Source organism: Sycon ciliatum, chromosome 1, assembly GCF_964019385.1.
Source record: "Sycon ciliatum chromosome 1, ocSycCili1.1, whole genome shotgun sequence".
NCBI lineage: Eukaryota > Metazoa > Porifera > Calcarea > Leucosolenida > Sycettidae > Sycon > Sycon ciliatum.
Genome location: NC_088643.1, coordinates 73,751,146 through 73,778,238, shown reverse-complemented (window position 1 = coordinate 73,778,238; position 27,093 = coordinate 73,751,146). Strand labels below are relative to the sequence as shown.

General features: G+C 47.5%; 2 protein-coding genes and 1 long non-coding RNA gene across 3 annotated transcripts; 1 reads left to right on the top strand and 2 right to left on the bottom strand.

Moving 5' to 3' along the window:
* Nucleotides 1-3,102: 3,102 nt before the first annotated feature.
* On the bottom strand, nucleotides 3,103-8,022 carry LOC135807084 (uncharacterized). The gene has a single exon (XM_065321157.1). The coding sequence runs from the start codon at nucleotides 8,020-8,022 to the stop codon at nucleotides 3,103-3,105; it is 4,920 nt and encodes a 1,639-aa protein (XP_065177229.1).
* A 2,280-nt stretch (nucleotides 8,023-10,302) lies between these two features.
* Nucleotides 10,303-12,354, bottom strand: LOC135807098 (uncharacterized). The gene is made up of 3 exons (XR_010551456.1): nucleotides 12,250-12,354; nucleotides 11,923-11,954; nucleotides 10,303-10,828 (listed from the first exon to the last, which is right to left on the bottom strand). It is a non-coding gene; the product is annotated as an uncharacterized LOC135807098 (long non-coding RNA).
* A 12,005-nt stretch (nucleotides 12,355-24,359) lies between these two features.
* Nucleotides 24,360-25,394, top strand: LOC135807070 (uncharacterized). Its single transcript, XM_065321154.1, has one exon. The coding sequence runs from the start codon at nucleotides 24,360-24,362 to the stop codon at nucleotides 25,392-25,394; it is 1,035 nt and encodes a 344-aa protein (XP_065177226.1).
* Nucleotides 25,395-27,093: the final 1,699 nt, after the last annotated feature.

Genomic DNA, 27,093 nt, shown 5'->3' with positions numbered 1-27,093 from the left:
TCCACCTCTCCTCACTGCGCTCTTGGCCCACATTTACCACACCATAGCGAGGACGTTTGTTCTTGGATAGATGCTCTACATCCTCCAGACATCTATCCAAGAACAAACTTCCTCGCTATGGTGTGGTGAATGTGAGCCAAGAGTGCAGTGGTGGACAGTTGCAAATAATTTTACTACAATGTGCTAAGCAGAACAGAGGCACTAGCACCTGGGTGGAAACTATTCTGAATTTTGAATGCCACGGAAGGCTGAAGGATACCCATGAAACCACTGCCAAAGCAAACACAAATTTGAAAAGCAGTGCATGCATGGTGGCGGTGGGAAAAAGGAGCCAAGGAAAGTGTGATTGTGTACATATTTTTGTTGAAAGGATGAGAATTCAAAGAAAGCTGGCTGCTTCCTCTATTTCCACGATCGGCCAGTGCCTGCAGCACGAGCAGTGCATTGTATTACATGTATGTGCATAGACAGACAAATAAACACTAACCTGAGCATGGGTACCGCTTGTATTCGTGGTCAGGAAAGTGAAAGTACGAACGAAGGAGAAGAAGATTGTTGACCATGGCGAACAACTGCATATCCAGAGGGCACACGGCTTGCCAGAATGGGTCGGCTACATCTTCGCTAATTTTCTATCCTAACAACATTCAGCTTCGAGGTCAAGGACGACGGCATTTTTGGAAAGAAATTTCGAATTTTGGAGAAGAAGCTTGCTTTCGGAAAAATGTTCCTTTCACGCAAGGCAGCATGCCAGGTCAGGCGTGTGAACCAGGTGAACTGTGTCGGCAGATCCACGTTTCAGACATGGCACGTGCTTGTTGCCAGGAGACGGCCAATGAGCGGCCAGAATAAGCAGTCAAGATCAGTCGATCTTGACCGCTTAGCCGGTCAAGAACAGCAGTCGTACAGCATCGCGCCGCACATGCGCATTTACCATTTTTCGAAGTCCTTGCCTTGGGCAACATCTCCGACGAGGACTAAAAATTTGTCTCCCTTCTCCAAAATTATCATACTCACTACTGTCTTGAACGTCTGCAGGGAGACCAGAAACGCCAACCGACCTTGCAGCTGATCCTGTTTCTCGCGGCGAAACGTACACAAGGGAAGCAGACCTCCACAAGTACATTTTGTACCTGCCCTAAGGCTGCAGCTTCTCAGCACTCGCATTTGAACCTTACTCTGGCAATCATCTAACTCGAAGAACGGGTTTATTCCGAATCCGTCATATTACTGGTACTAACGTTACTACTGCCTTCACTGTACTTGAATACTTTCATCTCAAAACTGGAAAGTTCCGACCAAACAAATAGCTGTTTGTTATGATCACTGCACACAATGTGACATCAACTCATTTGCCGTCAAGGCTTTCTTTCTGTTTGAATCTGTACTGGGCCTTGTTGTTTGTGAGGTGGGCCTTGTCTGAAGCGCAATCCTACACAGTTGCGTCGGGCATGCCGCTCTGATCAGGCCCTCGGTCATGTGAGTAATCTTGCCCTCGGTCGCGACGCCCTCGGGGCTACGCCCCTTGGGCGTCGCGACCTCGGGCAAGATCACTCACAGACCTCGGGCCTGATCAGAGCATCATGCCCTCGCAACTGTGTAGGATTATGTATTTACGTTCCAGGCCGACAGTTTTTTGACCAAGCCGTGAATCGCCCTCGCTCGGACTCCCCCGGCTACGAAGGAGTAATTTTACAACTCTTCAGGCCAGCTACAGGTGTCTGATGCGGAGCTGCAAAGTGACGGATATCGGTCATTTGCAGCCACTACTAAGAGCCTCCTGGTCGTTGCAATCTGATACATAATATACCTCTTGTTTTTGATCCAAGAGTACCCGCGACTCCCCGGGTTCCCCTCAGATGTGTACGGTATTTATGACGCAAAGATCCGATTCCGCTCGACCAAGACCCTATGCAGAGCTGGATCAGGCGTTGCACACTGCTCTGGGGGGGTTATGTACTCTTGATTTTATTCATGTCATGTCACACAACTGACAAACCAACTTATAGTCAATAGATAACTCGTCTCCTTGGTATCCAAGTTGACAACTGCCTGTCATGGACCAAGCATATCGATGTAATTGTTAGAAAAGTATCCCAGAAGGTGGGTGTTGTGTTCACTACTAACACCTCAAAAGTTTCAGGATCGCACAGACGCCACAAGACAAAAGGTCACGTAATTCTTTACGGACTATAATGAATGAACAGTAGAATACATTGAGAAGAAGAGACTGGAAAAATACGAACTACATCGGAAAGAGAACTCTAGAACACTAAAGAAAACAAACCACAGCATCGAGGAAAAGAACAACGCATGAGGGGTAAAGCGTTGGCCAGCCACACCGTGCGTCCAACTTTGGCATGAGCGTACAGAAGAGCGTACAGCGCTCGGAAAGCGGAAGCTAAATTTGGCGGCAAAGCGACAGCATAAGTATGGCGCGAGGCACATGAGCAGTACGAGGCGCGGCACGTATACGCGTGTGCGGCAAACATTACACACCATGTACCATATATGCATGAACCGCGCGGGGCGCATACTAACTCATTCAACATCAGTGCGCGGCGCAGGCATCTAGCTAGCTGGCGCAAGCATGATCATAATTGCATGCCATCACGCAATCAGCGCACATAAATCGCGCATCAAATAAATAAGTAATCAAACACAAATCAACACATCAACTAAATAAATCAACAAGCTAGCAAGAACACAATTCAAAAATGCAACGAAGAAATAATTACTATTCTAGTCGGTTATTCGCATGGGACCAAGCGCAATGTCCAAGCTGATGAACTGTGATTGCACAAGGTAAGCCCAAGCTCCTGAGCTAACCGTTCTGGTGAGCAGTCTTCTTCGTGCTGCAAACACACACTACACAATGTGTCGTATCTCGTAACAAGTATTGTACCAAATCAAAACGAACACTAACAATACGCAATAGTAAACAATAATCAAAAACACTACGCAAAAAGCAAAGCAAGCAGCACCTAGCCAGGGAGACAAGCAGGAGTCACGGTCGCAACGAGATCTCGACGACACCCCAGAAGACCTTTCTCCGACACGATACACAACATTCTCCCCACCAAAGGGCTTCAACCACACTGATCACAAATCAAGACGAGGTGGTGGTCGAACGGTACGACGAGATCGACGCGTAACTTGCGGTTCAACGGTCGTCGAAGGTATTTCAACATCATCGACGACGTTGACTGGATCAGCGCTCGCGGGTGTCTGCGGCTGCGGCTCAGCGTCCACAGCAGGCGGCTCAACATGCTCCTTCGCTACTTCCAACGGAACCAAGCGTTGAATGGGCCGTAGCATGGACGATTGGCCAACTTGGACTTTGGCCACCCTGCACTTGCCATCTCTTCCAGGATACAGCTCTGCGACCCTACCCAAGCGCCATGATTGCCGCTTCCGGTTGTCGTCGGCAATAAACACAACGTCGTTCACGACAATCGGAGTTGACTTCGACCGATGATACTCACTGAGACGAATGAGATACTCAGACGACCAACGCTGGTTGAGGTGCTCGTAGACGGTGTGGACATACTTGACTCGAGCGGACAACTGCCGTGGATCGAGTGGTCTGTCAGACGAGGCAATACCGGTTGCAAAGATGTCTCCCAACATCATGGCTGGAGTCAGCGGCGGCTCGTCAGCTACATCCGTAGAAACCGGAGTGAGGGGTCGAGAGTTGACGACTCTCTCGATCTCCGTCAAGACAGTGAACAGCTCGTCTCGACTCAATGACGCTCGACCGAGAACCTTCTTCAAGGGAGCTTTCACACATGCCACCAGACGCTCATAGAACCCTCCATGCCACGGGGCAGATGGCGGATTGAAGAACCACGGGATTGCCACCTTGTCTGCGGCGGACTTGAACGTCGTAGCATTATCTGAACGTATACGCAGCGGCTTCCCACGACGGGCGATGAAACGACGCAATGCTAGCAGGAACACCTCTGTCGACAGGCTATCCACGAGCTCTAGGTGCACTGCGCGAGTAGTACCGCACACGAAGAGTGCGACCCACACTTTCTGAACATTTGATGAACTGCGCACGTACAACGGACCTGCATAATCAATACCTGTGAGACCGAATGGCTGGTGGTGCTTCACCCTGTCTGAGGGCAACGGCGGCATCTCCTCAGCAGCAGTCTGTGCGCGAAATCTGCGGCAAACAATGCACTTCTCCGACACGCTACGAAGAAACCGACGAGCTCCGAGAATCCAGAACTGCTGTTGTAGAAACGCAAGCACGCTCTCTACACCCTGGTGCATTCGCTGAAGGTGAGCATCACGCAGAAACAACTCACTTAGATGACATCTGCCCAGGATGATCGGATGCTGAACCTCGTAGGACAGATCGCTCTCCTGCAGACGACCACGAACTCTGAGCAAACCAGCTTCATCCAGAAACGGAGACAACTTGAACAGCTTCGAACCCTTCTTCAGTGGCTCCTTGCTCCGCAACTGGGACAACTCCTTGGGGAAGCATTGCTCTTGGATGGCGCGAAACATCACAGACTCAGCAGATGGAATCAATTCTGCACGCGAAACACCCTTGTGTCGCCATGACAGCATACTTGCGACCAAACCGCGAGCTCGTTGCCACTTGGAGAACTTCTCCCACGGCCAAACAACTGGAGTGTCAACCTCCACAGCCAACACGCGTGCTTCGGTGACGGACTCATTGGTGCTCTGAAACGAGATGACTGGTGGCCACTGAGACTCATCGCTCAACCATGACGGACCATGCAGCCACATCTCCTTCTGCAAGTCACACACTGGGACACCACGCGAGACAAGATCTGCAGGGTTGCTAACTCCTGGACAGTGACGCCATTCTACTTGCAGCTTCTGCGAAACTTCTTGCACTGCAGCAACTCGATTAGCAACATACGTCTTCCAGTGATACGACGGCTTTGAGATCCAGTGCCATGTGGTTAGGCTGTCTGTCCACCCCACAATCCTTTCAATTGGCACTCTCAATTCATTGACGACAAAGGACAACATCTTCACGCCAAGACACACAGCCGACAATTCCAGACGCGCAAGAGTGGGACGTACAACAGGTGCAACCTTCGCCTTCGCACACAACAAAGAAGACGTCAAACCGGACACAACATAGAAACAACAGCCATAGCCCTTCTCGGATGCATCTGAGAATACATGCAACGTGACTGGAGCATCTGGAGTACACCCGATCCATCTGGGGATTTTAACGGACGAAAGCGCTGCGAGCTCTCCCCACCATGAAGCACATCGGACAGCCAAATCAATAGGGAATGGGTCATCCCAACCACCGCCGAGCTTCCAACTCTCTTGCAACATCATCTTGCCTGGCACAACTGCGGGTGACGCCCAACCTAGCGGATCGAACACAGCGGCAACACAACGCAACAACGCACGACGAGACCAACCAGACACTTCCTTGGGACACTCAACATCACCGAGCGCAGCCACCGAAATACAATCTGACTCGGTGTTCCACACAATACCCAGTGCCTTGGAACCAGCCTCGGGGTCTGAGGTCATCGTGTTCCCTCGCCACTTCCGCAACTCCATGCCTGCTCCCTGCAAAACATTAACGCTATACTCCTGCAGCTTTTCAGCATCTGCACAGCATGGCAAGCTAGAAACGCAATCATCAACATAAAAACTACGCAGCAGCAGCTCTATGATATCACGCTCAGCAGCAGAAGCAGACTCGAATGCACTATCGAGATGAAAGCGCAGCACAGCACTAAGTATGAAAGGAGAACAATTCACTCCAAAAGGCAGCTTCTTTAAACGCCAAATACACATTTCTTCGCTACCTATCTCAGGCCAAACAAAACGCAGATATGGCCTATCTTCTTCACGCATTCCGATCATAAAAAAAGCCTTGCGAATATCGGCTTGTACAGCACATTCATACTCACGGAACCTGAGGAGGATACCAGTGAGATCCGGTAGGAGTGATGGCCCGGGATCGACCATGTCGTTTAGGGATGGTGCTCCGGTGCAGGCGGCGGATGCATTGAAGACGACCCGTGTCTTCGTCGTTGAGGCGTCGCTACGGAATACGGCATGATGCGGCATGTAATAGCCGGCTTCCTCCGGATGCGGTTCCTTTTCAATGGCATCCAGCTTCAAGTACTCAGTGATGAGGACGTCATCATACGCTAGACGTTGACCTCGTCTCTGTAGCTGCTTCAGCAGTGAGTGTGCCGCTGCCATCGCTTGGTTTAGGTTGGCTGGCGGACGCTTCTCAGATCGCCATAGCAATCCCACTTGGTAATGAGGGCCTTGCCGCTCTATCGGGAAGTCCGGTAACGTCTCAGCTATTTCCGGCACCTCTTCCATCTTCCACAGTCGGTCAAGTTCAATACAACTCACACTGACGGTCGCTGACTTGGTTTCACTATTAGCCGGTCCTGACAGCACCCAGCCTATTTCAGTGTGCCAGGCCGTCTCTCCATTGATTTGCTCCTTGCGGAGAAGGAACTCATTGCAGTAGTCAGCTCCAATCAGCATGTGCACTTCGCTTGATCCGGCCTTTGTCGAGTCATCAGACAGCTGCAATCCCTGTGACTGCCAACGTGCAATTGTGCTGTCTGCTAGCGGATCGAATCGGAGACCTAGCGACTTCTTTTGCCAGGCATTGACGGAAATGGACTTCGTTGCACCCTTGATGGTGACACGGTACCTGTCCATCTTTTCAAACTTCGGCTCCACGTCAAACGCCTTCAGCCTGACAGTTTGCGATCCAAGGTGTGCCGGTTGCAGCGAGTTCACCAGTGGCGCGGTGATGAACGATGCCTGCGCACCTGGGTCGATGAATATGCGTACACTGGCCTTTCGGCTAGGTCCTTGTACCTCAGCCACGCCGGTCATCAAGTGCACGCTGTTTGCACTACATTCATACGTACCGACTTTCGATTCGGCTATCGGTTCGGATGTTACCTGTTTGTCCTCTCTGTGCAGTAGACTGTGGTGTCGCTTGTTGCAGTGCTTGCAACGACCCTTGTTCTGACAATTCATCACTCGATGTCCTGGTCTCAGGCAGTTGAAACACAGTCCCTCTGCCTTGACGTACGCGTTTCGGTGCTCAGACGCCATAGCTGACAATTTCTTGTTAGCCTCATCAACGCTGACCGTCAAACACTCTGCCGACGCAAACGGTATACGTTTGTCGCTGGTGCTAGACTTGGCAGGCTTCAGCTTGCTACGTCCGTGGGCTGTTTGGTAAGCCATACCATCCTCCGCAAACGCCTTCAAGTCCTTCGTGTAACATCTCTTCTCGATCAAGAAGGCCTTAGTTTCTGCCGACACAGCTTCTAGCAGGACTTGACGTACGACACATCCGAACAATTCAGTGTCGTCCAGCTCACCGATTTGTCCGCGGCTAGAGGTACGGCTAGGCCTGGCGAGTTTTGCCCACTTCTCCGTCTCGCGCGTCACTCGTACCACAAACTGGTAGAAACTCTCCTCACTTTTCTGCTGTATGGCCATCAGGGCTTGCCACGCTTTGTCGGCGGTCTTCCCATGCGCCATCAGCAGCTCGCGCTTCGCTTCGGCAAAGGTGTTGCAGCCATAGCATGCACCTTCCAACTTGCTGCCAGCAACAGCCACGCGCAAGCGGATCAGGTACTCGTCGTCGCTGAACTCATTTTGCTTTGCCACATCCTCGAACAGTTCGAGATAGGTCTCAACAGTCTGCTTACCGTCGAACTTCGGCATCTTGATGGCAGCCCTCTTGCTCGCTAAACTGCCATTCGTCGTATTCAACAAAGTGCTCTCATCACTCTGAGTCTCTCGTGCGTGCTGGACTTGCAACTCCAAATCTGCAATCCTCGCAAGCAGCTGCTCGTCATCTTTCCTTTCCAATCTACTTCCTGCTCGTTCGTCGCGCTCTCTGTCTGCACGCACTTTCTCCTCGTGCTTCTCGATACGCTCCTCTACGTAAGTACGCAATGCCTCTCCAGTGTAGCCATAAGCTTGACCATTTGCGATCAGCTTCGCTTCTACCTCATCCATGTTCACGCGTCTCGATCCTGGCGTGGTCGCCAAAATGTTGTGTTCACTACTAACACCTCAAAAGTTTCAGGATCGCACAGACGCCACAAGACAAAAGGTCACGTAATTCTTTACGGACTATAATGAATGAACAGTAGAATACATTGAGAAGAAGAGACTGGAAAAATACGAACTACATCGGAAAGAGAACTCTAGAACACTAAAGAAAACAAACCACAGCATCGAGGAAAAGAACAACGCATGAGGGGTAAAGCGTTGGCCAGCCACACCGTGCGTCCAACTTTGGCATGAGCGTACAGAAGAGCGTACAGCGCTCGGAAAGCGGAAGCTAAATTTGGCGGCAAAGCGACAGCATAAGTATGGCGCGAGGCACATGAGCAGTACGAGGCGCGGCACGTATACGCGTGTGCGGCAAACATTACACACCATGTACCATATATGCATGAACCGCGCGGGGCGCATACTAACTCATTCAACATCAGTGCGCGGCGCAGGCATCTAGCTAGCTGGCGCAAGCATGATCATAATTGCATGCCATCACGCAATCAGCGCACATAAATCGCGCATCAAATAAATAAGTAATCAAACACAAATCAACACATCAACTAAATAAATCAACAAGCTAGCAAGAACACAATTCAAAAATGCAACGAAGAAATAATTACTATTCTAGTCGGTTATTCGCATGGGACCAAGCGCAATGTCCAAGCTGATGAACTGTGATTGCACAAGGTAAGCCCAAGCTCCTGAGCTAACCGTTCTGGTGAGCAGTCTTCTTCGTGCTGCAAACACACACTACACAATGTGTCGTATCTCGTAACAAGTATTGTACCAAATCAAAACGAACACTAACAATACGCAATAGTAAACAATAATCAAAAACACTACGCAAAAAGCAAAGCAAGCAGCACCTAGCCAGGGAGACAAGCAGGAGTCACGGTCGCAACGAGATCTCGACGACACCCCAGAAGACCTTTCTCCGACACGATACACAACATTGGGTGTCTTACGTCGCACCTTCCGGCAACTGAGCAAACTTGCACGCCGCCAGTACATCCTGTCTGTCGTTCTTCCTGACATTCTGTACTGCATCTGTTCCTTCGTCACACTCATTACTGCGAAGGATCACAGTCGTCTAGTAAGCGTGTACAATAGAGCTATCCGAGCGGCTTGTGGGGCTTCGAGCCGGGACAGTATTTCTGGTCTTCTGAAAAACCTTGATGTTAAGCCCCTGGACTACTATTTCCTGGTGTCAACTGGGAAGTTCATTTTCATTAATCATATTCTTCGCCCTTTGCCTGTATTCACATCGTTATTCCCAGCCCCGCAATCTACCCGGAGCACGCGTAATCGCGACACACATGATATCCCTTATTTAAAATGCAGAACAACACTCGGTCAAAAATCCTTTGTGCTTCGTGCTGCTCTTTTTTTTAATGCTCTACCTAATGACTTGAAATCCTCTTTGTTTACCTCTCAGTTCGATCGCGGTTTTAAGCGCTTATTGGATGATCCAGTTTGGTTTGAACGATATCGTGCAATTTTGTTTGACAACGTTGGCAACGTTTAGTCTCTCACCAGCTACATGTATGTATTGCCCAGGTTCATTCAGCATACGTTTTTCTTCTTTTCTCTTTATGTTCACCACTCATCCCCCTTTTTTTTCTAAACATTTGAACATTGACACTGATGTATGAACATATACACTGATGTATATACATTGTTTATTTTTTTATTTTATTTTTATTTTATTATTATTTTTATATATATATATTTTTTGGTCCCATCGGCCTCTTCATATTTGTGCAGCTGCACTGTTGAGCTTCCGATGTAAAACAAAATAAAAAATAAAAAATAATAAAATAGATGAATCGTAAAAAGAGATCACGTACACCCTCGCGCGCACTTGGACCAAGAGTGCATTATAGCAATAAAAACTGCTTTACGGCAGTTTTCTAAAAAAAGTTATTGTGTTCTAGTCCATGGATCCCGTCTAAAAAGTAAGAAATTAACGAAATGTGATAGCTGAAAATTAAAATTTCACACAAAACCTCACAATAATCACAACACTTGAAATGCTGCTTTCAACACTAAACTTGTACTCCACCAACAATTGGCAACATGCATGCATAGGAAAGAGGATCACGAGGAGAAAAGGTCTTGTAGCTTTTCATTCTGTGTGTGATTATTGTGAGGTTTTGTGTGAAATTTTAATTTTCAGCTATCACATTTCGTTAATTTCTTACTTTTTAGACGGGATCCATGGACTAGAACACAATAACTTTTTTTAGAAAACTGCCATAAAGCAGTTTTTATTGCTATAATTTCTTCTGTTTTTTCTGTCACCAATCAATGAAATGCCCTATCAATATGTAAATGATGGCCTTCACATCATATCAATACCGTATTATACGCATTGATGTGCAAGCCTTTTCTTGCAGAAAATGGGACTAGCATGTTCTTCTGCGGGGATACATGTGAGTAGTGGTGGACCGTGGTGATACCTTTTTTATACGGAGGTCATTCTGTGCATGTTGCTGTAGCAGAATTTCATGACTCTGTCATAAAATTGTCTTGCCTTTCAGATATTTCAGATTTCCCCACCCTCGATCAGATTTATTTGAGAAATGTAACCAGGTGCGTGTCGCAGATGTTTTTGTTGATTCTGTGTTTATAATGGTTTATAATCATGGGTTATCGTGATAAGGTCATCCTGCACCATATTGCACTGAAATCGTAACCCTGTTGATGTCGATACAACTTTTGGAAGTAGTTCAATGACTTCGAACTGTTAGTCCACGATTTTCTAAAACAACACAGCAAAGGAGGAACAATAAACATGTATTAAAATGTAAACAAATACATTGCTCAGTCCGACACCTCGTTCCAACAACTACACTGATCCTGAGGATAAAAGGGGCAAGGCTATGGTTGGAGGTACTGAGAGATAAACAAGGCACTCCATAATAATAGAATCGTACACATTTTTTGGTGAGTATGAATGATATCCAGTCGAACCTCTTTAGGACGAACACCAAGGGACCGATGGTATTTATTCTGTGAGTTTGTCTTAACCTATTTTATAACCAGTGAATACAATTATTTCTCCAATAGACATACGAATAGATTTCTTCTACAGCGAAAGATTCTAAGCCATACCAACTCATTGACTCGTCTCGTATGAAACAAATGAGTCACTAGAGAGGTTCTGCAAAACGAAAATGCGTACAAACAGCCGTTCCACGTCCTGAAGTTAAGTGCGAAACTTCGCACGAACTTCCGCAACTTTGGACGCGAAACTTGCAGGGAACGCGAAATGAACAGTCGTACACACTTTCGTGAGATCGGGTCATGGCGTACGTGCACTTGGCCCGCGCAAACTACGAAAACGTGCAGAACGCAAAGTTTGTGCAAAAATTCGTACACACTTTCGCAATGACTGTCGCGAAACTTCGTTCGAATTTTCGTTTTGCAGAACCTCTCTACTGAATCTTTCTTTAGCAACATGACGGCAACTGAAACAGCAACAGAGAAAGTACGATACATGTACAGCACATTCTTGCAGGTACTACAAACAGATTGCAGATCATAATTCTTGCCTTGGCGGCACGAAACTTCATTTGGGGCAGTGCAATCTCGGCGGAACTCACAAATAATAAATCAAACAGCCCAGACTCGAGTAAACAAATCTAAGCATACAAGTTTACTGAACCTCTCCACAATGGAGATTTTCCCTGATATGCGAATTTATTTTGCAAACTCGGTCAATGGGTCCTTGAACCTTTCCCTCCAGATTGGGAACTGCCAACGATAGTATGCCACTGACCAGTGCCTTACTTGTAACGTACCAATGTACAATGAATATGAGTATTTCGACAACACATCTAACATAAGCCTTACCGTCAAGAAGGTGAACTCGCGTTCTTCGCACACTGTAGACCAGGGCAAAGAGATAAAAATGGATCTAAATCCGAATAAAATCAGCACACGTTTCCGTAAATGAAAGGGTGAGCATAAGCAAATGAATCGAAGGAAACCGGTCAACTCAGAGATCACCTGTCATCGAGTATTCCGTAAAAGGGGGCCTGGCAGCGGAAAAGCTAAATTTAGAAAAGAGATCCTGCCAGCTTTTCCATTATTTATTGCATTCCACCCAAAATGAGCACACTTTTCGTAAATGAAAGAGTCAACACAAGCAAAAGAATCAAAGGTAACTGGTCAACTCACCTGTCGATATTGAGTAATATTCCGCGAAAGGAGGTCTCAGCAGCGCCGAAACGAAATAAGCCAGGCCAGGATCTAGGAGACGAAATATCCGAAACAGCTCATACAAGAAGCAGTTCCAAAGGAGGAAGTTCCTCGCGCATATGCGCATGCACATCCGAACACGGACTGCATGCATGCACTGCATGCAACAAAATGTCTGCCATGCCGTGCACGTGCACAGCACGAGGCTACCAACCGTTGGTAGATCTATACCGAGCACCTTACGTAGACACGGCTGTTACGCAGTGGACATCTAACAAGATGGCGGCGAAAAGTTTGAAATCGCTGCGGATTTACTAAAATCCTTTCGACTTAGTACAAAATGTATAGAATTATATAATTTCGCCGGATTTAGTACTTTCTTTCGGTAAAGTCGGTCTAAACCCAAATATTTTTTGAAACGACAAGGAAGTAAGAACAGAAGTCTTGCTGTCGAAAACATCAAGAAGAATTATTATTGGAGGAAGTAGAAGTGAACAGTTAGAGTTAGACCTTACCTCTCTGGCTTTGCGTGTAGTCAGTGTTATGGCGGACTGGCTGGTTGATCTGCCTGCGATGGAGCAGTCCGCTGCCTCGATCGAACTTTGGGCCGTTGATCTGCAACGTCTGGCAGAGTGCATACGAGGTGTTGTTCTGCAACAGCATGCAGGCGCTCAAGCTCGCCGGGAATGGAACCGTATCTCTTCTCGAGCAGGTTGAACTCGGCGTGAATTCCTTCCGCGCCCTGTTCCGACAGTAGACCAAGCCCGACGTGCACTCTCCGCATCAGCGGCACAGTGTGTTCCTCAAGGAGGTGCAGCTTTGGAGTGATGTGACCTAAGCCTCTCTCCACCACCTCGCTCCGACATTTCTGTAAGAACGAGGCAATGGAGAGCTCCAATTGCTGCAGTTCCTCCTCTCCACATTTGTTGCAATGGCTGAAGGAAGATCTGCACGCTGCGTACTGGCTGAACAGGGACTTGTACCGCTCACTGACTACTTGAGCGTCATTCTGCAGAGCTGGGCACCGATCTCCAATGACAATTGCTGGGGCCTCAGTGATAGCTGTGATCACGGCGGGCTTGAGGGCACGGTGGATATGGTTCCCTACAAAAGCACCGCCGTGATAGGCCTGCCGATGGATAATGTTCTTCTGCAGTACTGGCTCTATGGACGCTTCGCACGGGCCGAGAACATCCTTGCTGCGGCGCAACTTGGCCAGTTCGGCTTCAGCAATCTTCAGCTGCGAGCTACACTGCTCTGTGTCGGCCTGTGCTTGCTCAACCTCCCGTTGTAGCACGCCTGCGAGTGCTTCTATCGCCATGCCCTGTTGCTGGCCAAACAAGACGATGAAGTGCAGATGATTCTCCAGAGCGGTGGCTTTCGCTGTTGCTTCCGAGAACGCTGTTTTGCAGCCAGACAACTTGTGATTTGCAGTTGACAAGGCTCTAAACCGTCCACTGTCTTGCTCTTCAGCGTCGCATTGTTCTGCAAGCTGCATGTCCAGAAGACGGACCTCGCGTGTGAATACATCAAAGATCCACGGGAATACACCGAGGTCCAGGTGCAGCACTGGAATGATGGCGCGCGCAACGGGCACTGGCAATAGGACTGGTCGGATGGTGTTGTTATACAGCTTTGCCTTTGACAGCAGAGCACCTGCGCTAGTAAACTGTGCATAGTCCTCCGCCATCTTCTCTAAGGACCGTGCTCCATACTGTACGTCGCGGTTCGCTGGTGGGACCTGCATGTCTTTCTTCGTGCACAAGCAATGGAGGCAAGGCCTTACGCCACTGGAACCCGACAAGCCGTAGTTCATGGTTTGGTACTCGTAATCACCAAACAGATAAGGCACAATGGTCTTGCCTTTCCATTTCTGGCCCTGTAGCTCTGCAATTTGGTTCCGATACATTGAGAGTGCAGTTTCCAGGTTTGCCGGCAAGTCCTTCTCTGCAAACACGCAGATTGGCACAGTGTTGGCGAGTGAGTTTGGATGCATGGTGTTGGCGATTTGCATCACGAATTTAAATGATGTCTTACCATGGTCACCGCCCAGCTTGACCCATATCTCCGTTTCTGGGATGGCGCCATCATGCCATGTCAGCTTACTGCCGCTGTCAAGTATGTCGAGGTAGTGGATAATGATGTCGGTTAGGTTTGGAAAGTAGACAGCTGCAGCAAGTGACAACTCGCCAGTCCGCTTGACAAAGGGGAGCTGCTTCACTGTGTATTTCGGCAAGGTGGTGGCGATGAATGAGCGAATGCTTCTCTCCGATTCAAGCTGAACTCCGAAGGAGCGGAGCCATCTGCGCAGCTTCCGGAGTTGCGCCCAAGGAAGGCTTAGATCGGCCTTGATGGCAAGGGCAGTGCCTGAAGGTGGTTTGATGCTGGTAGCGCCAAGTCCAGCAACGCCATGCCGTGTTGCATCTGCTGTGGTGCAAACTGTCTCTGTGATGCGCTCCATTTCCAGTGACCGTCGTTTCAGCGTCCTGGCTGATGCCTCCTCCGGCTGCTTGCTGCCAACTGTTGTTCGCATGAAAACTTGCGGTCTTCCTTGGCTGCTGGTTTTCACTTCCAGCCTCCCATCTTCTGCTTTGGCGGACACAAGGTGACAGGTCAGTCTGTCACTCACATCGCCCCGTAGCTTTGATGGTGACGCTGCTAAGATCTCCTCCACTGTTGCAGCTTTGGTTGCAGTACGAATGGGCGTTCCTGAGGATGTGGATGGATTGAACGGACATGATGTGACATGACCTCGTAATTCATGGAGGCGAACGGTTGCGGGGCAACCTGACAATGCTGGTTCATGGAAGTCACAATGTACACCCCACTTGCTAACCATATTGCACACTAGCTTGCATGGCTTCTGCAGTGTCGCCAGTGCCATTGGCTGTCTGCATACTGGACATGTATTGTGACTCTTCATCCACGTGTGCACGCATGTTGAGCAGAATATATTTTCACAGCATTTGGCTTGAACTGCTCCATTTACCACTTGCAAACATATCATGCATTCCTGCACAGCTCCACTGTCAATAAACCGCTCTTTCTCTAATGCTGCTTCAGCCCGATACATAGGCGCTGCGTGCGCCGAAATCTCGTCCAAAGTAACTGCGGATGTTTGACTATCAGTGGTGTGTGCTACTGTGTTGGTGTCACCGCTGCTACTGCTGCTGGTGCGTCTTTGCTGAGAGCTAGGACTGCCTTCTGGCAGTTCTGCTGATGTTGATGCCGTTGATGTCTGTCGTTTTGCCGCTTGGCCACGCAGTTCACTGACGGCTTTCCGTTTCGGTGGACGGCCGCCCTTGGCTCGTACAGCATCACTCTTACATACGGCACAGTTAGATCTCGTATGTGGTTGCCATGTAACTGGGCCATTGCAGCCCCCACTACAATACTTATATGTGTCATCTCTCATTGAACGTGCAATAGCAAATTGACAAAGTGAGCACATGTACTGGGGATGCACGTCAGGGGAATCTTTGGAAACATCAATTTTAAAAACTTTGGCGATCTCTTCAACATAATTCTTCACCGGATATGGAGTTTTGTGACTAGCACTGGCAAGTTTTTGCCCACCAATGCGACACACGGATTCAAGAATACTCGAGTGGTGCTCCATCGCAGAGCAGAAACCAACAAACAAGGCTAAAATGTCGATGCGCGATCGAGACTTCCTTTGCACGATCTGGGACAAGAGCGCGATTTTCGAGCTATAGAAGGTCTCTAGGGCCACCAAAAACACAGCAAGCAGCTGCGAAAACTCGGAGCCGGGATGTAGGCAGCAATGAAAGTAGAGCAGTTTTGGGAATCGAAAGAACAAAGGACGTGGAGGCGACATGGCGACAGAAACCTGTCGCCTCTTGGGAAAGACGATCCAAAAGGCATCAATGCGTTCCTTGAAGCTTCCCCTGGACGAAAATCGCGGTTGTATGGTAAACCGTGTCGATGGGAGACGATGGGAGCCAAAATAGCCTGGATACCAACGTGAAAAATGCAATTCTCAGCTATTCTCTGGGGGCCGTCGCGTTCAAAAATTCAAAAAGTTTCAAAAAAATGACGCCATTTTGAATGTCCGATTTTGTGATCTACGTAACAGCCGTGTAGAGACTTACGTAGCCTAAGTGAAATACCGAGCACCTTACGTAGAAACTTACGTAGCATAGCGGTGTCGTTTTTCTTGCCATGTGAACACAATAATAGAAAAGCTGACAGGATCGCTTTTCTAAATAAACAGTTTATTTAGAAAAGCGATCCTGTCAGCTTTTCTATTATTGTGTTCACATGGCGCTACCTAACGACACCGCTATTCAGACACGTTGTCTACGTAGCTACGTAGATTTCTACTTCAAACGACCCACGTGCTCTTTGCTAGGTTACGACCAATCAGCAGCCTCGGAGAGCGGGCTTTGATATTCCATCAAAGCCCGCTGTCATTGACAACCTGTACGAGAAAACCATCAAAGCCCGCTGCCATTGGCAACTGTACGACAAAACCATCAAAGCCCTGATCATGCCCAATCTCAGTCTTTTCAAGGTGATCTGGCTATAAGAACAAGAAACCGATAGGGGTGGTGGTCGGGGATCCGGTGGCTCTCAACTTGTGGAGTTGGAAATCTAGCTCCAGCACCGCAGAACTCTCAGCAGTATGCAGCGTGAGCAAGGCGTGTGTGGTGGAAGTGAAAATACTTCCGTGACTCTTCAGCCACGTCTGGCTCTTGACACGGAGTCCTGAGAAATTTCTCACGAAACACGTTTTACATTACTTTCCCTTTGCTGTAATCTCTGTGTGAAACTTACGAACGGGACGAAAACGACATGCACTTTAGACTTCAGGCTGCTCTGAAATCCCAAACGAAAGGCCGACATTGTCCACACTCGAGATCACCCAAAGAATAAAGCGAGTTTGATTCAAAATCAAAAAAAATGTTGGGGATCGTCTGAAGCATATTCAAGCGAGGTACAGTCGGGCTTGATGACTGATCAAAGCCCTCGGGCCCAGCCCTTGGGCCTACGGCCCTCGGGCTGGACCCTTGGGCTTTGATCAGCCATCAAGCCCTCTGTACCTCGCTTGATTATCTACGTAAGATGCTCGGTACCTGGTCCTGGACCGGGGAGCTACTCCATGGCTCCTACCATCGCGCGGCCGGCTGGCCGCATGCGTGTGCATTGCAGACTTTTTGTTGTTGCCTTTTCGGATGTGCATGCACGAGGAACTTCCTTCTTTGGAACTGCTTCTTGCATGAGCTGTTTCGGATATTTCGTCTCCTGGCCTGGCTTATTTCGTTTCGGCGCTGCTGAGACCTCCTTTCGCGGAATATTACTCAATGACAGGTGAGTTGACCAGTTCCCTTTGATTCATTTGCTTGTGTTGACTCTTTCATTTACGAAAAGTGTGCTGATTTTGGGCGGAATGCAATAAATAATGGAAAAGCTGACAGGATCTCCTTTCTAAATTTAGCTGTTCCGCTGCCGAGGCCTCCTTTTACAGAATACTCAATGACACAGGTGATCTCTGAGTTGACCAGTTTCCTTCGATTCATTTGCTTATGCTCACCCTTTCATTTACGGAAACGTGTGCTGATTTTATTCGGATTTAGATCCATTTTTATCTCTTTGCCCTTGCCTACAGTGTGCGAAGAACGCGAGTTCACCTTCTTGACGGTAAGGCTTATGTTAGATGTGTTGTCGAAATACTCATATCAGGGAAAATCTCCATTGTGGAGAGGTTCAGTAACTTGTTTGCTTCATACGAAACAAGCCAATGGGTGCAGTCTCGTCTCGTGAAAATCTCGTACTTGTATGATTGGATTTGTTTACTCGAGTCTGGGCTGTTTGATTTGTGAGTACCGCCGAGATTGCGCTGCCCCAAATAAAGTTTCGTGCCGCCAAAGCAAGAATTACGATCTTCAATCTGTTTGTAGTACCTGTAGTACCTGCAAGAATGTGCGGTACATGTATCGTACTTTCTCTGTTGCTGTTTCAGTAGAGAGGTTCTGCAAAACGAAAATTCGAACGAAGTTTCGCGACAGTCCTTGCGAAAGTGTGTACGAATTTTTGCACGAACTTTGCGTTCTGCACATTTTCGTGGTTTGCGCGGGCCAAGTGCACGTACGCCATGACCCGATCTCACGAAATTTCCTACAACAGTTCATTTCGCGTTCCCTGCAAGTTTCTCGTCCAAAGTTGCGAAAGTTCGTGCGAGGTTTCGCACTTCATGATGTAGAGCGAAAGTTTGTACGCATTTTCGTTTTGCAGAACCTCTCTAGTGACTCTTTTGGTTCATACGAGACGAGTCAATGAGTCGGTGTGGCTTAGAATCTTTCGCTGAAGAAGAAATCTATTCGTATGTCTATTGGAGAAATAATTGTATTCACTGGTTATAAAATAGGTTAAGACAAACTCACAGAATAAATACCATCTGTCCCTTGGTGTTCGTCCTAAAGAGGTTCGACTGGATATCATTCATACTCACCAAAAGATGTGTAAGATTTTATTATCACGGAGTGCCTTGTTTATCTCTCAGTATCAGTACCTCCAACCATAGCCTTGACCCTTTTATCCTCAGGATCAGTGTAGTTGTTGGAACGAGGTGTCGGACTCAGCAATGTATTTGTTTACATTTTAATACATGTTTATTGTTCCTCCTTTGCTGTGTTGTTTTAGAAAATCGTGGACTAACAGTTTGAAGTCATTGAACTACTTCCAAACCTTGTAACGACATCAACAGGATTACGATTTCAGTGCAATAATGATGCTGGATGACCTTATCACGATAACCCATGATTATAAACCATTATAAACAAAGAATCAACAAAAACATCTGCGACACGCACCTTGCGCATGGCTACATTTCTCAAATAAATCTGATAGAGGGTGGGGAAATCTGAAAGGCAAGACAAATTTATGAGTCATGAAATTCTGCAACAGCAACATGCACAGAATGACCTGTGTATAAAAAAAGTATAACCACCACTACTCACATGTTATTATTGTTATTTATTTTACTAGGGTGTTTCCCACAGACCTATGGTCTTCTTACGGGAGCCCCTAGAAAGGTTAATAATCTGTTCCCCCGCAGAAGAACATGCATTATGCTAGTGCCATTTTCTGCAAGAAAAGGCTTGCACATCAATGCGTATAATACGGTATTGATATGATCAAGAGTACATAAACCTCTTGATATGATGTGAAGGCCATCATTTCCATATTGATTTACATTCCATTGATTGGTGACAGAAAAAACAAAAGAAATTATAGCAATAAAAACTGCTTTATGCAGTTTTCTAAAAAAGGTTATTGTGTTCTAGTCCATGGACCCCGTCTAAAAAGTAAGAAATTACCGAAATGTGATAGCTGAAAATTAAAATTTCACACAAAACCTCACAATAATCACACACAGAATTAAAAGCTACATGTAGAAGACCTTTTCCCCTCGTGATCCTCTTTCCTATGCATGCATGTTGCCAATTGTTGGTGCAGTACAAGTTCAAGTTGAAAGCAGATTTTCAAGTGTTGTGATTATTGTGAGGTTTTGTGTGAAATTTTAATTTTCAGCTATCACATTTCGGTAATTTCTTACTTTTTAGACGGGGTCCATGGACTAGAACACAATAACCTTTTTTAGAAAACTGCATAAAGCAGTTTTTATTGCTATAATGGACTCTTGCTTGGACCCATCGCGCACACGCCGGCCAGGGAGGCTCTTCGCGCGCTTGAGTCATGACCAGACCGGTAACACACCGACTGTGCAATTATTTTGGCGCCAGAATTAGAGAAATTCCGCCCTCTCTTCAGAATTGACGGATTCGACGGAATTGGATAAAATCAATTCTAACGACGGAATTTGTCACTTTTTGTGTAATCGAACTGTGCATCAACAATAACTTACCGTATTGTCTCTATAAGCACAGTCTCCAATAATAGCACGTCTCCAATAATAGAACACCTTGGGGCGGCATTCAAAATATAAAGTGCTCAGTCTCCATTATAAGCACACTGTGTAAATTCATTATCTGTGTCGGCGAAAAACCCCTGAAATGTGTGTGTCATACATGAATTTGGCATGGCAACATGCCTCTGAAATGAGGTTGAAATAATGGAACAGTCTCCAATAAAGGAACGTCTCCATTAGTAGCACGGGGCCCGGGCGGAGGTACATTGGAAAAATAAAGGACCGTGCTTATAGATAATACGGTATTCTAGAATTGACCGAAATGCGTGTAATCGACGAAAGCGCCAAATGTAACGTTTTTGGCACCATCATTGGCATAATTCCAGCATAATGTCATTATGCTGGAATTATGCCAATGATGGTGCCAAAATCGGTCCCAATTTCTGCTGCTACCACAACATTACACAAGCCTCAATCACTGCCTTCGTGCCAATTCCGAGGCACGTAGCCGTCGCACCTGCACAAGGTCTCAAGTCTCGCTTGGACTTGTACTGCCACGAGCCTCCTCTCGATTTTGTTATTCCTCTCTTTCTTATTTACCCGCTGACCGCTGGAACTCAGTTCCGGCATCGGTCGGGGGGTCCGACTTGCTGCTTCACCAAGTCAATTTCGTATCGCAATCAATTATGGAGACCATAGGTCTGTGGGGACTGCCCTTGAGAAATATACACAAATACTATACTACTGATTGTAAATAGGCGTCGAGGCGACAATAGTTTTAGAATTGCGATCAACAGAACGAGCTGAACCGACATTTTCCCAAAGGCTTTTATTGTATTCAAAAAACGAGTGTATACGAAGGCAGTGAAGAACATGGAAGAAAGAAAAAATGTGATATGGAAGAAATGATGAACAAAAAATTGTACTTCGAACTAGATTTCGCACAACACTCCTCAGGAAGCTACGTTGTACTAATGAAAAACAATCCAGAAAGATACTAATAAAGAGAAATGGAGTGAGAAGAAACAACACCTATGAAAATGATAATCCTAGCACTAAGGTAATAACAGGAAAAACTGCGAAAGCACTTAACGAACTTGTAAGGACTACTAGTATACTGTGACACACGATATGACACCATGGCCAACCAGAGCCAAACAGACAGAACAAGTTGCTACTAAAACAATTTCAAACGAATAATGCTGTCCTTCTGGACACACAGATTAGGCTTATGAATACGTTGACAAACGGCTTCTAACACACTCAACTGCAACTTATAACCATGACGAGCACGGCACAAAACAGAAAAAGAAGAATCAGAATAAACCTTACAGCAATCAGGACGAGATGCAAGATGCTTATACACTGATGACTTCCTACTAGAAAACACACGCTCGCACCCACTCTTACTCACACGATCATTCTCGCTCTCACACTCACCGGAATCACTGGACTCACTGGCCGAATCCTCCTCGACGACTTCCTGCCTCGGAGCAATCAGGTCCCGTCTCCTCCCATCCCTCGTCTCACGTTCCTGTTGTGTATTCCGTTGGCTCGGTACTTCCGTACTGAAATAGGTCATGGTGTAATTAGCAGTTGTTCTTCTGGGTCTCGTTGATATTGAGGTAGGTATTGTTGTCGTCTCTGCCGGTGATGCAGCAAGCGATGCTGATGCAAACGTGTCTGCATGCAACACACGTGGCGTCGCCAAAGCCACATCCACCTCCGCTGGTGGAGGGAGTGACTTGGTCATGGCCACGGGAGCCAATGGTGGACTTGTCGAGTGAGACGCTAGGTCCTGTGTTGGCGGAGGTAGTGGTTGTTTACGGGGTCTTCCCCGCGTGGGACGCTCCAGTTGTGCGCTACGTGGGATAATGTGTAAAGGAGTGTGTTGCTTGATGCGTTCGCTCAGGTGCTGAACAGTCCTACCAACATACCGGCTAGCACAATTCCGGCATTCAAAGTTGTAGATTACATGACTTAAATGATGGGTTGGTAGGACGTCCTTCAACACCGTGAACGAACGCATCGTTGTGTAGACGGGTATGAAGTGTATTGTGCTAGCGGAATTGTGCTAGCCGGTATGTTGGTAGGACTGTTCACTGTACACACACGCACACACACACACACACACACACACACACACACACACACACACACACACACACACACACTACTTAAATGATGGGTTGGTAGGACGTCCTTCAACACCGTGAACGAACGCATCGTTGTGTAGACGGGTATGAAGTGTATTGTGCTAGCGGAATTGTGCTAGCCGGTATGTTGGTAGGACTGTTCACTGTACACACACGCACACACACACACACACACACACACACACACACACACACACACACACACACACACACACACACACACACACACACTACTACTACTACTACTACTACTACTACTACTACTACTACTACTACTACTACTACTACTACTACTACTACTACTTCTACTACTACTACTACTACTACTAGCAGCATGACTGCCCAGATGGGCAAGTGTCATCCCTATGCAAAGGGGACCAGAAAACGGGAGTCGGATCACAGGCAGAACCGCGAATGTCTGGCTAGGTCCTGCTGCCGGCGGAAATTGCGTTTACAATGTGGGCAGCTGAGGGGCAGAGCTGCTCTCTCAGCAGCAGATGGTCTCGCACCACGATTGCAGTTGTGACGCTTGAACCCACACACACACTGTGACACACACACGCACACACACACATACTGTATTTGTTTGTGTGTGTGTGTGTGCATATAATAATTCACATTAGCTAATAATAATTATAGTCCGTGAGCCAAATCTCAGAATCGGCTGTTTTAGCATCGACCGTTGCACCCAGAGAGGGACAAATCGTCCTTCAGCACACCGCTTCAGGATGGTATCCTGAAGCGATTTCCACTTGTTGGACAATTCGAAACTGATCCAGGGAGGTCACAGAAGACGCCAAACATCCAACTTTGCTCACGGACAGCAGCGGCCATTTTCGCCTTCTTCACTTGATTTTTTTGCGCTTGTTCACGGATTCTCATTTTTTGAAGCCATGAGCAGATTCCACGAGTGCACATAACGCGGAAACCAGTGCACAAAACTAGATTTGAATTTTTTTACCGCTGAGAATTATCAATCCGGATCATGCATGCAAACTGCAGCAAAGTTACAATGCATTCGTTCAGAACTAAACTGACTTCAAAGAATGTCCTAAATACCTCTCGAGATATTTGTTCACCACTTCCTAGGCGTAGAAGACTGTAGTGAGTAACCTTCTGGAGCGAATGGCGGACTCTGCCCCGAGCATGAACTTCTTTTCATCCTGTTCAAGGTCAAATATTACTCAGTTTGCGTTGAAGAATAACAATTACATTCGTGAATGGCTGAACTGAGAATACCCTAATGATTTCTGTTGGATTTCGTATCCCAAGTTCCTCTACTTGGCTGGATAAATCGCCTCTTGACTTCATCATACTGGAATTGGACTTGTAGATAATAGCGAGCAATGAATAGACCTTATTCAATTACGTCATCCTTTCACCGCGCGGCCGGCGCGGGGGTACTGTTCAAAATCAAGCTGGCAGAGGCAGCATTTGCATTGTCTGGGAGAAAGATTTTACGAACAAGAAGTCCGCTTTGCTTGTTTTCTTTTGACGTGACTTAGTTTTGGAACGTGTGTTGTTTTGATCCCTTACTAGCTAAGGGGTTTTCTGTTTTCACCGCTGTCAGCATACGTTCTAAACTAGCAATGCCGCACTCCTGTACTGTTCCTGGCTGTCGGAACGTGTCTGGGGCGAAGAAATGCAAGCGAGGGTACCGACGTGTTCAGGACTGCACTGGCAAATGGTCGATGGAAGAGTATCGTCTTTGTGGGAATACGGCAAAGCGAGTCGGCTGTAGGGGCGCTTGCAGCGTGTGCAGGACGTTGCCGTTCGCCAAGTTCCCCAAACCCCTGCCCGAAAGCGCTGATCCACATCTAGCTAAACGGCAAAGAAAATTAATCAAATCGTGGAAAGATGCTGTTCGAAAACAAAATTTGACTGTGACTGCAACAAACGATGTGCGTGTATGTGGAGCACATTTCCCAGCCCTGCAACGCCAGAATGACGATGAAGTTCCCTCTGTATTTGCTTGGACCATCCCAGTGGTGGAGCGCCAAACACTGACCTCCAAGAAAGCGAGTGAGGCCGAGGAAGAAAGTATGACGGTGGATGAGGAAGAAGTGGCCAGCACCGAAGATACTGGAGAGGTGGACGTTGTCGAAGAGAATCAGCGGCTGAGGGATGAGATCTTGGACCTGAAATCACAGCTAGAGCTATTGAAAGACCAAAACACGATCCTCGAAGCTCAGCTTGAACGGCAGCGTTTTACGGCACGGCAGTTCACATCGGACAAAAACATTCGCTGGTATACTGGGTTCAGAACATTCGGACAGTTTGAGGAGATGTTCAAACTTGTTTTGTCCACCCGTTCTGCCACCCAAGCAAGAGGTACTGCACCAATCCTTCCACTGGAAGACTGCTTTTTTATTGCAATGGTGAAGGTGTGGAAGGATTATCCGGAAGAGGAGCTGGCACGGCTAACTGGTGTCTCCCAACCAACAATATCCAGGATTATCCGCCATTGGATTCCGTTGACTGCCAATGCACTTCGCCAAATCCCGATCTTCCCGAGCAGATCCCAAGTGGATGAGCTAATGTCACTGTCGTTCCGCGAAATGTATCCACGGACACGGATTATCATCGATGCGTTGGAGATTCCGATAGAAAAGCCAAAGAACCCCACCACTCAAGCTGCCACATGGTCGGAATACAAGCAACGTAACACCGTTAAAGCGCTTGTAGGAATAACACCTGGTGGTGCTCTGTCGTTTGTGTCGCAGCTGTATGGTGGACGGACGTCTGACAAGGAGTTGGTGAGGAGATGCGAACTACTGAAGCTGCTGGACAAAGGCGATGTGATTATGGCCGACAAAGGGTTTGACATTGCATCCGACGCACTTGTGTATGGTGTTGGTGTCAATATCCCACCCTTTCTCCACCATCAACAGTTCTCCGAAGAAGATCTACTTACAACACGACGCATTGCATCACTGAGGATTCATGTGGAGCGAGCCATTCAGCAGATCAAGAATTATTCCATCCTTCGCTTCCTGCCGATCAGTATGGCTGATATTGGAGATGAAATCTTTTCATGCTGTGCCCTTCTCACTCTATTTAATCCACCATTGATGTAAGTTATTCTGCAATGGTCTCTCCCTCCGGGACTGTCGCGCACATAATCGCGTAATTTACATACTTCCGTGTACATACAGCTATTCCACATAACCTTTCCATAACGCGGTTGCTTGCGACCAACTAGTTACTTTCGTGCATCTCAAGTGACAGTCACTATGGTAGTGACAGCTATTGTAGCGTGTGGGACAGAATGGTGCTCAGCAACAGCCTAAGACTCCCCCCCCCCCCCCCCTGCTGCCATTGAATTTGTATACTGTCGACATTGCATTACTTGTGATCTGTGCGCCTCCTTATGTAGCCTGTATTGTTGCCTTCAGGACAGCACACCTTACTCCGTTAGGCATCTAATGCAGTACATTGTAGGATATTTTGGTGTTTGTTTGTTACATCGGACTTGGAATGGGCCTTCACTTTTCTGTGACTAAAGATGTTCTGCTCTGGAGCCGTGCTCCCAAGCAGATGTGATGCCGTACACACCCAACAAGTATCCATTCTCATTACGACATTATGAGTGACAGATCATGAAAATTCTCACATAAAATATGCTCTTCATGCCGGTACAACTGCAGCATACATAATGTGGCCAAGCTGATAGCCAGCTGGAGCCACTGGAGGGCCAACCACAGCCTGAGGCCGCCCCCCTGTGGCTGCATTCATGCCATCGTAGAAATAAAACGTGCCATTTTCATGAATATGAGACACAAAATGTTGACCATTTCCATAGGTCACACCCAGCAACCGGTATGCAGTCAGGCGGCCGGAATCAGTGCCTGGCACTTTAACCTGTAAAGGAAAATCTGCAGCAGAATAAATTGTGTGCCGACCAACCATTTCGCGGCAAATGCAGCAAAAGAATGCCACAGAGCACCCCACTCTGGAGCCACGTAGCACCTGCAACCTCCGTCGAGAATACGAGCGCACACCACCACAACGACAAGGCTGACTTCCCGGAAAAAACCAGGCATTCAACATCACCTTTACCTGGTCCGGCCCAGGCAGGTGAGATAGGTCTCCATCTGCAGAGATAAAGATTTCTGGAGTGACGACATCTTTCTTCACATTGCACGTGTCACATTCGTAGGATACTGACGGAAGACAAAACGATTGATTAAACGCTATAACAAACCGATCTGCTTCTGAACCATAGAAATTAATGTTCTGTCCATCACAGGGTACTCGGGGAAGGCCTAGAAGTTCAAGGGCGTGCCACCAGATGTACTTCGCTGCGCCTGGTTCGCCAATGTCAATGAACCCACACATATCCAGCAGGGCATGAGCTGCGCGGTTCCCACTTTTAGCTGCGTCTCTAAATTCATGAATATATATGTCATTGCTGCTGAGGAGAGTAAAACAAAACATCAAGCCATTGTCCAGTGGGCACGTATTGCTAAAATAGAACTGTTTGCCATCTTCTGTCCGGTGAGAGCCACCCCAAGGCAGGGGGTACTCTTGCACTTGTCTGTTGTCACTAGCATTCCCAGTCACATCCATGGGCGACTGCGGATTCACTTCCTCTCGGGTAAGTTGCGTGTCAGGTTCACCACTTGGACTATGTTCACCACTGAGACTAGGTTCACCACTAGGACTAGGTTCACAGGATGCACCCTTAGAAGCCTTATCTGTGCCTTCAGCCCGCAACTCACGACACGCCTGCTGCTGTTCGTTCGCCCGTGCAATGCGTTCCACCCTTGCAACCAG

What these genes read in the sequence shown, in the direction of transcription:
- LOC135807070 (XM_065321154.1), top strand. Translation starts at nt 24,360, where the DNA reads ATGACGGTGGATGAGGAAGAAGTGGCCAGCACCGAAGATACTGGAGAG.
- LOC135807084 (XM_065321157.1), bottom strand. Translation starts at nt 8,022, where the DNA reads ATGGATGAGGTAGAAGCGAAGCTGATCGCAAATGGTCAAGCTTATGGC.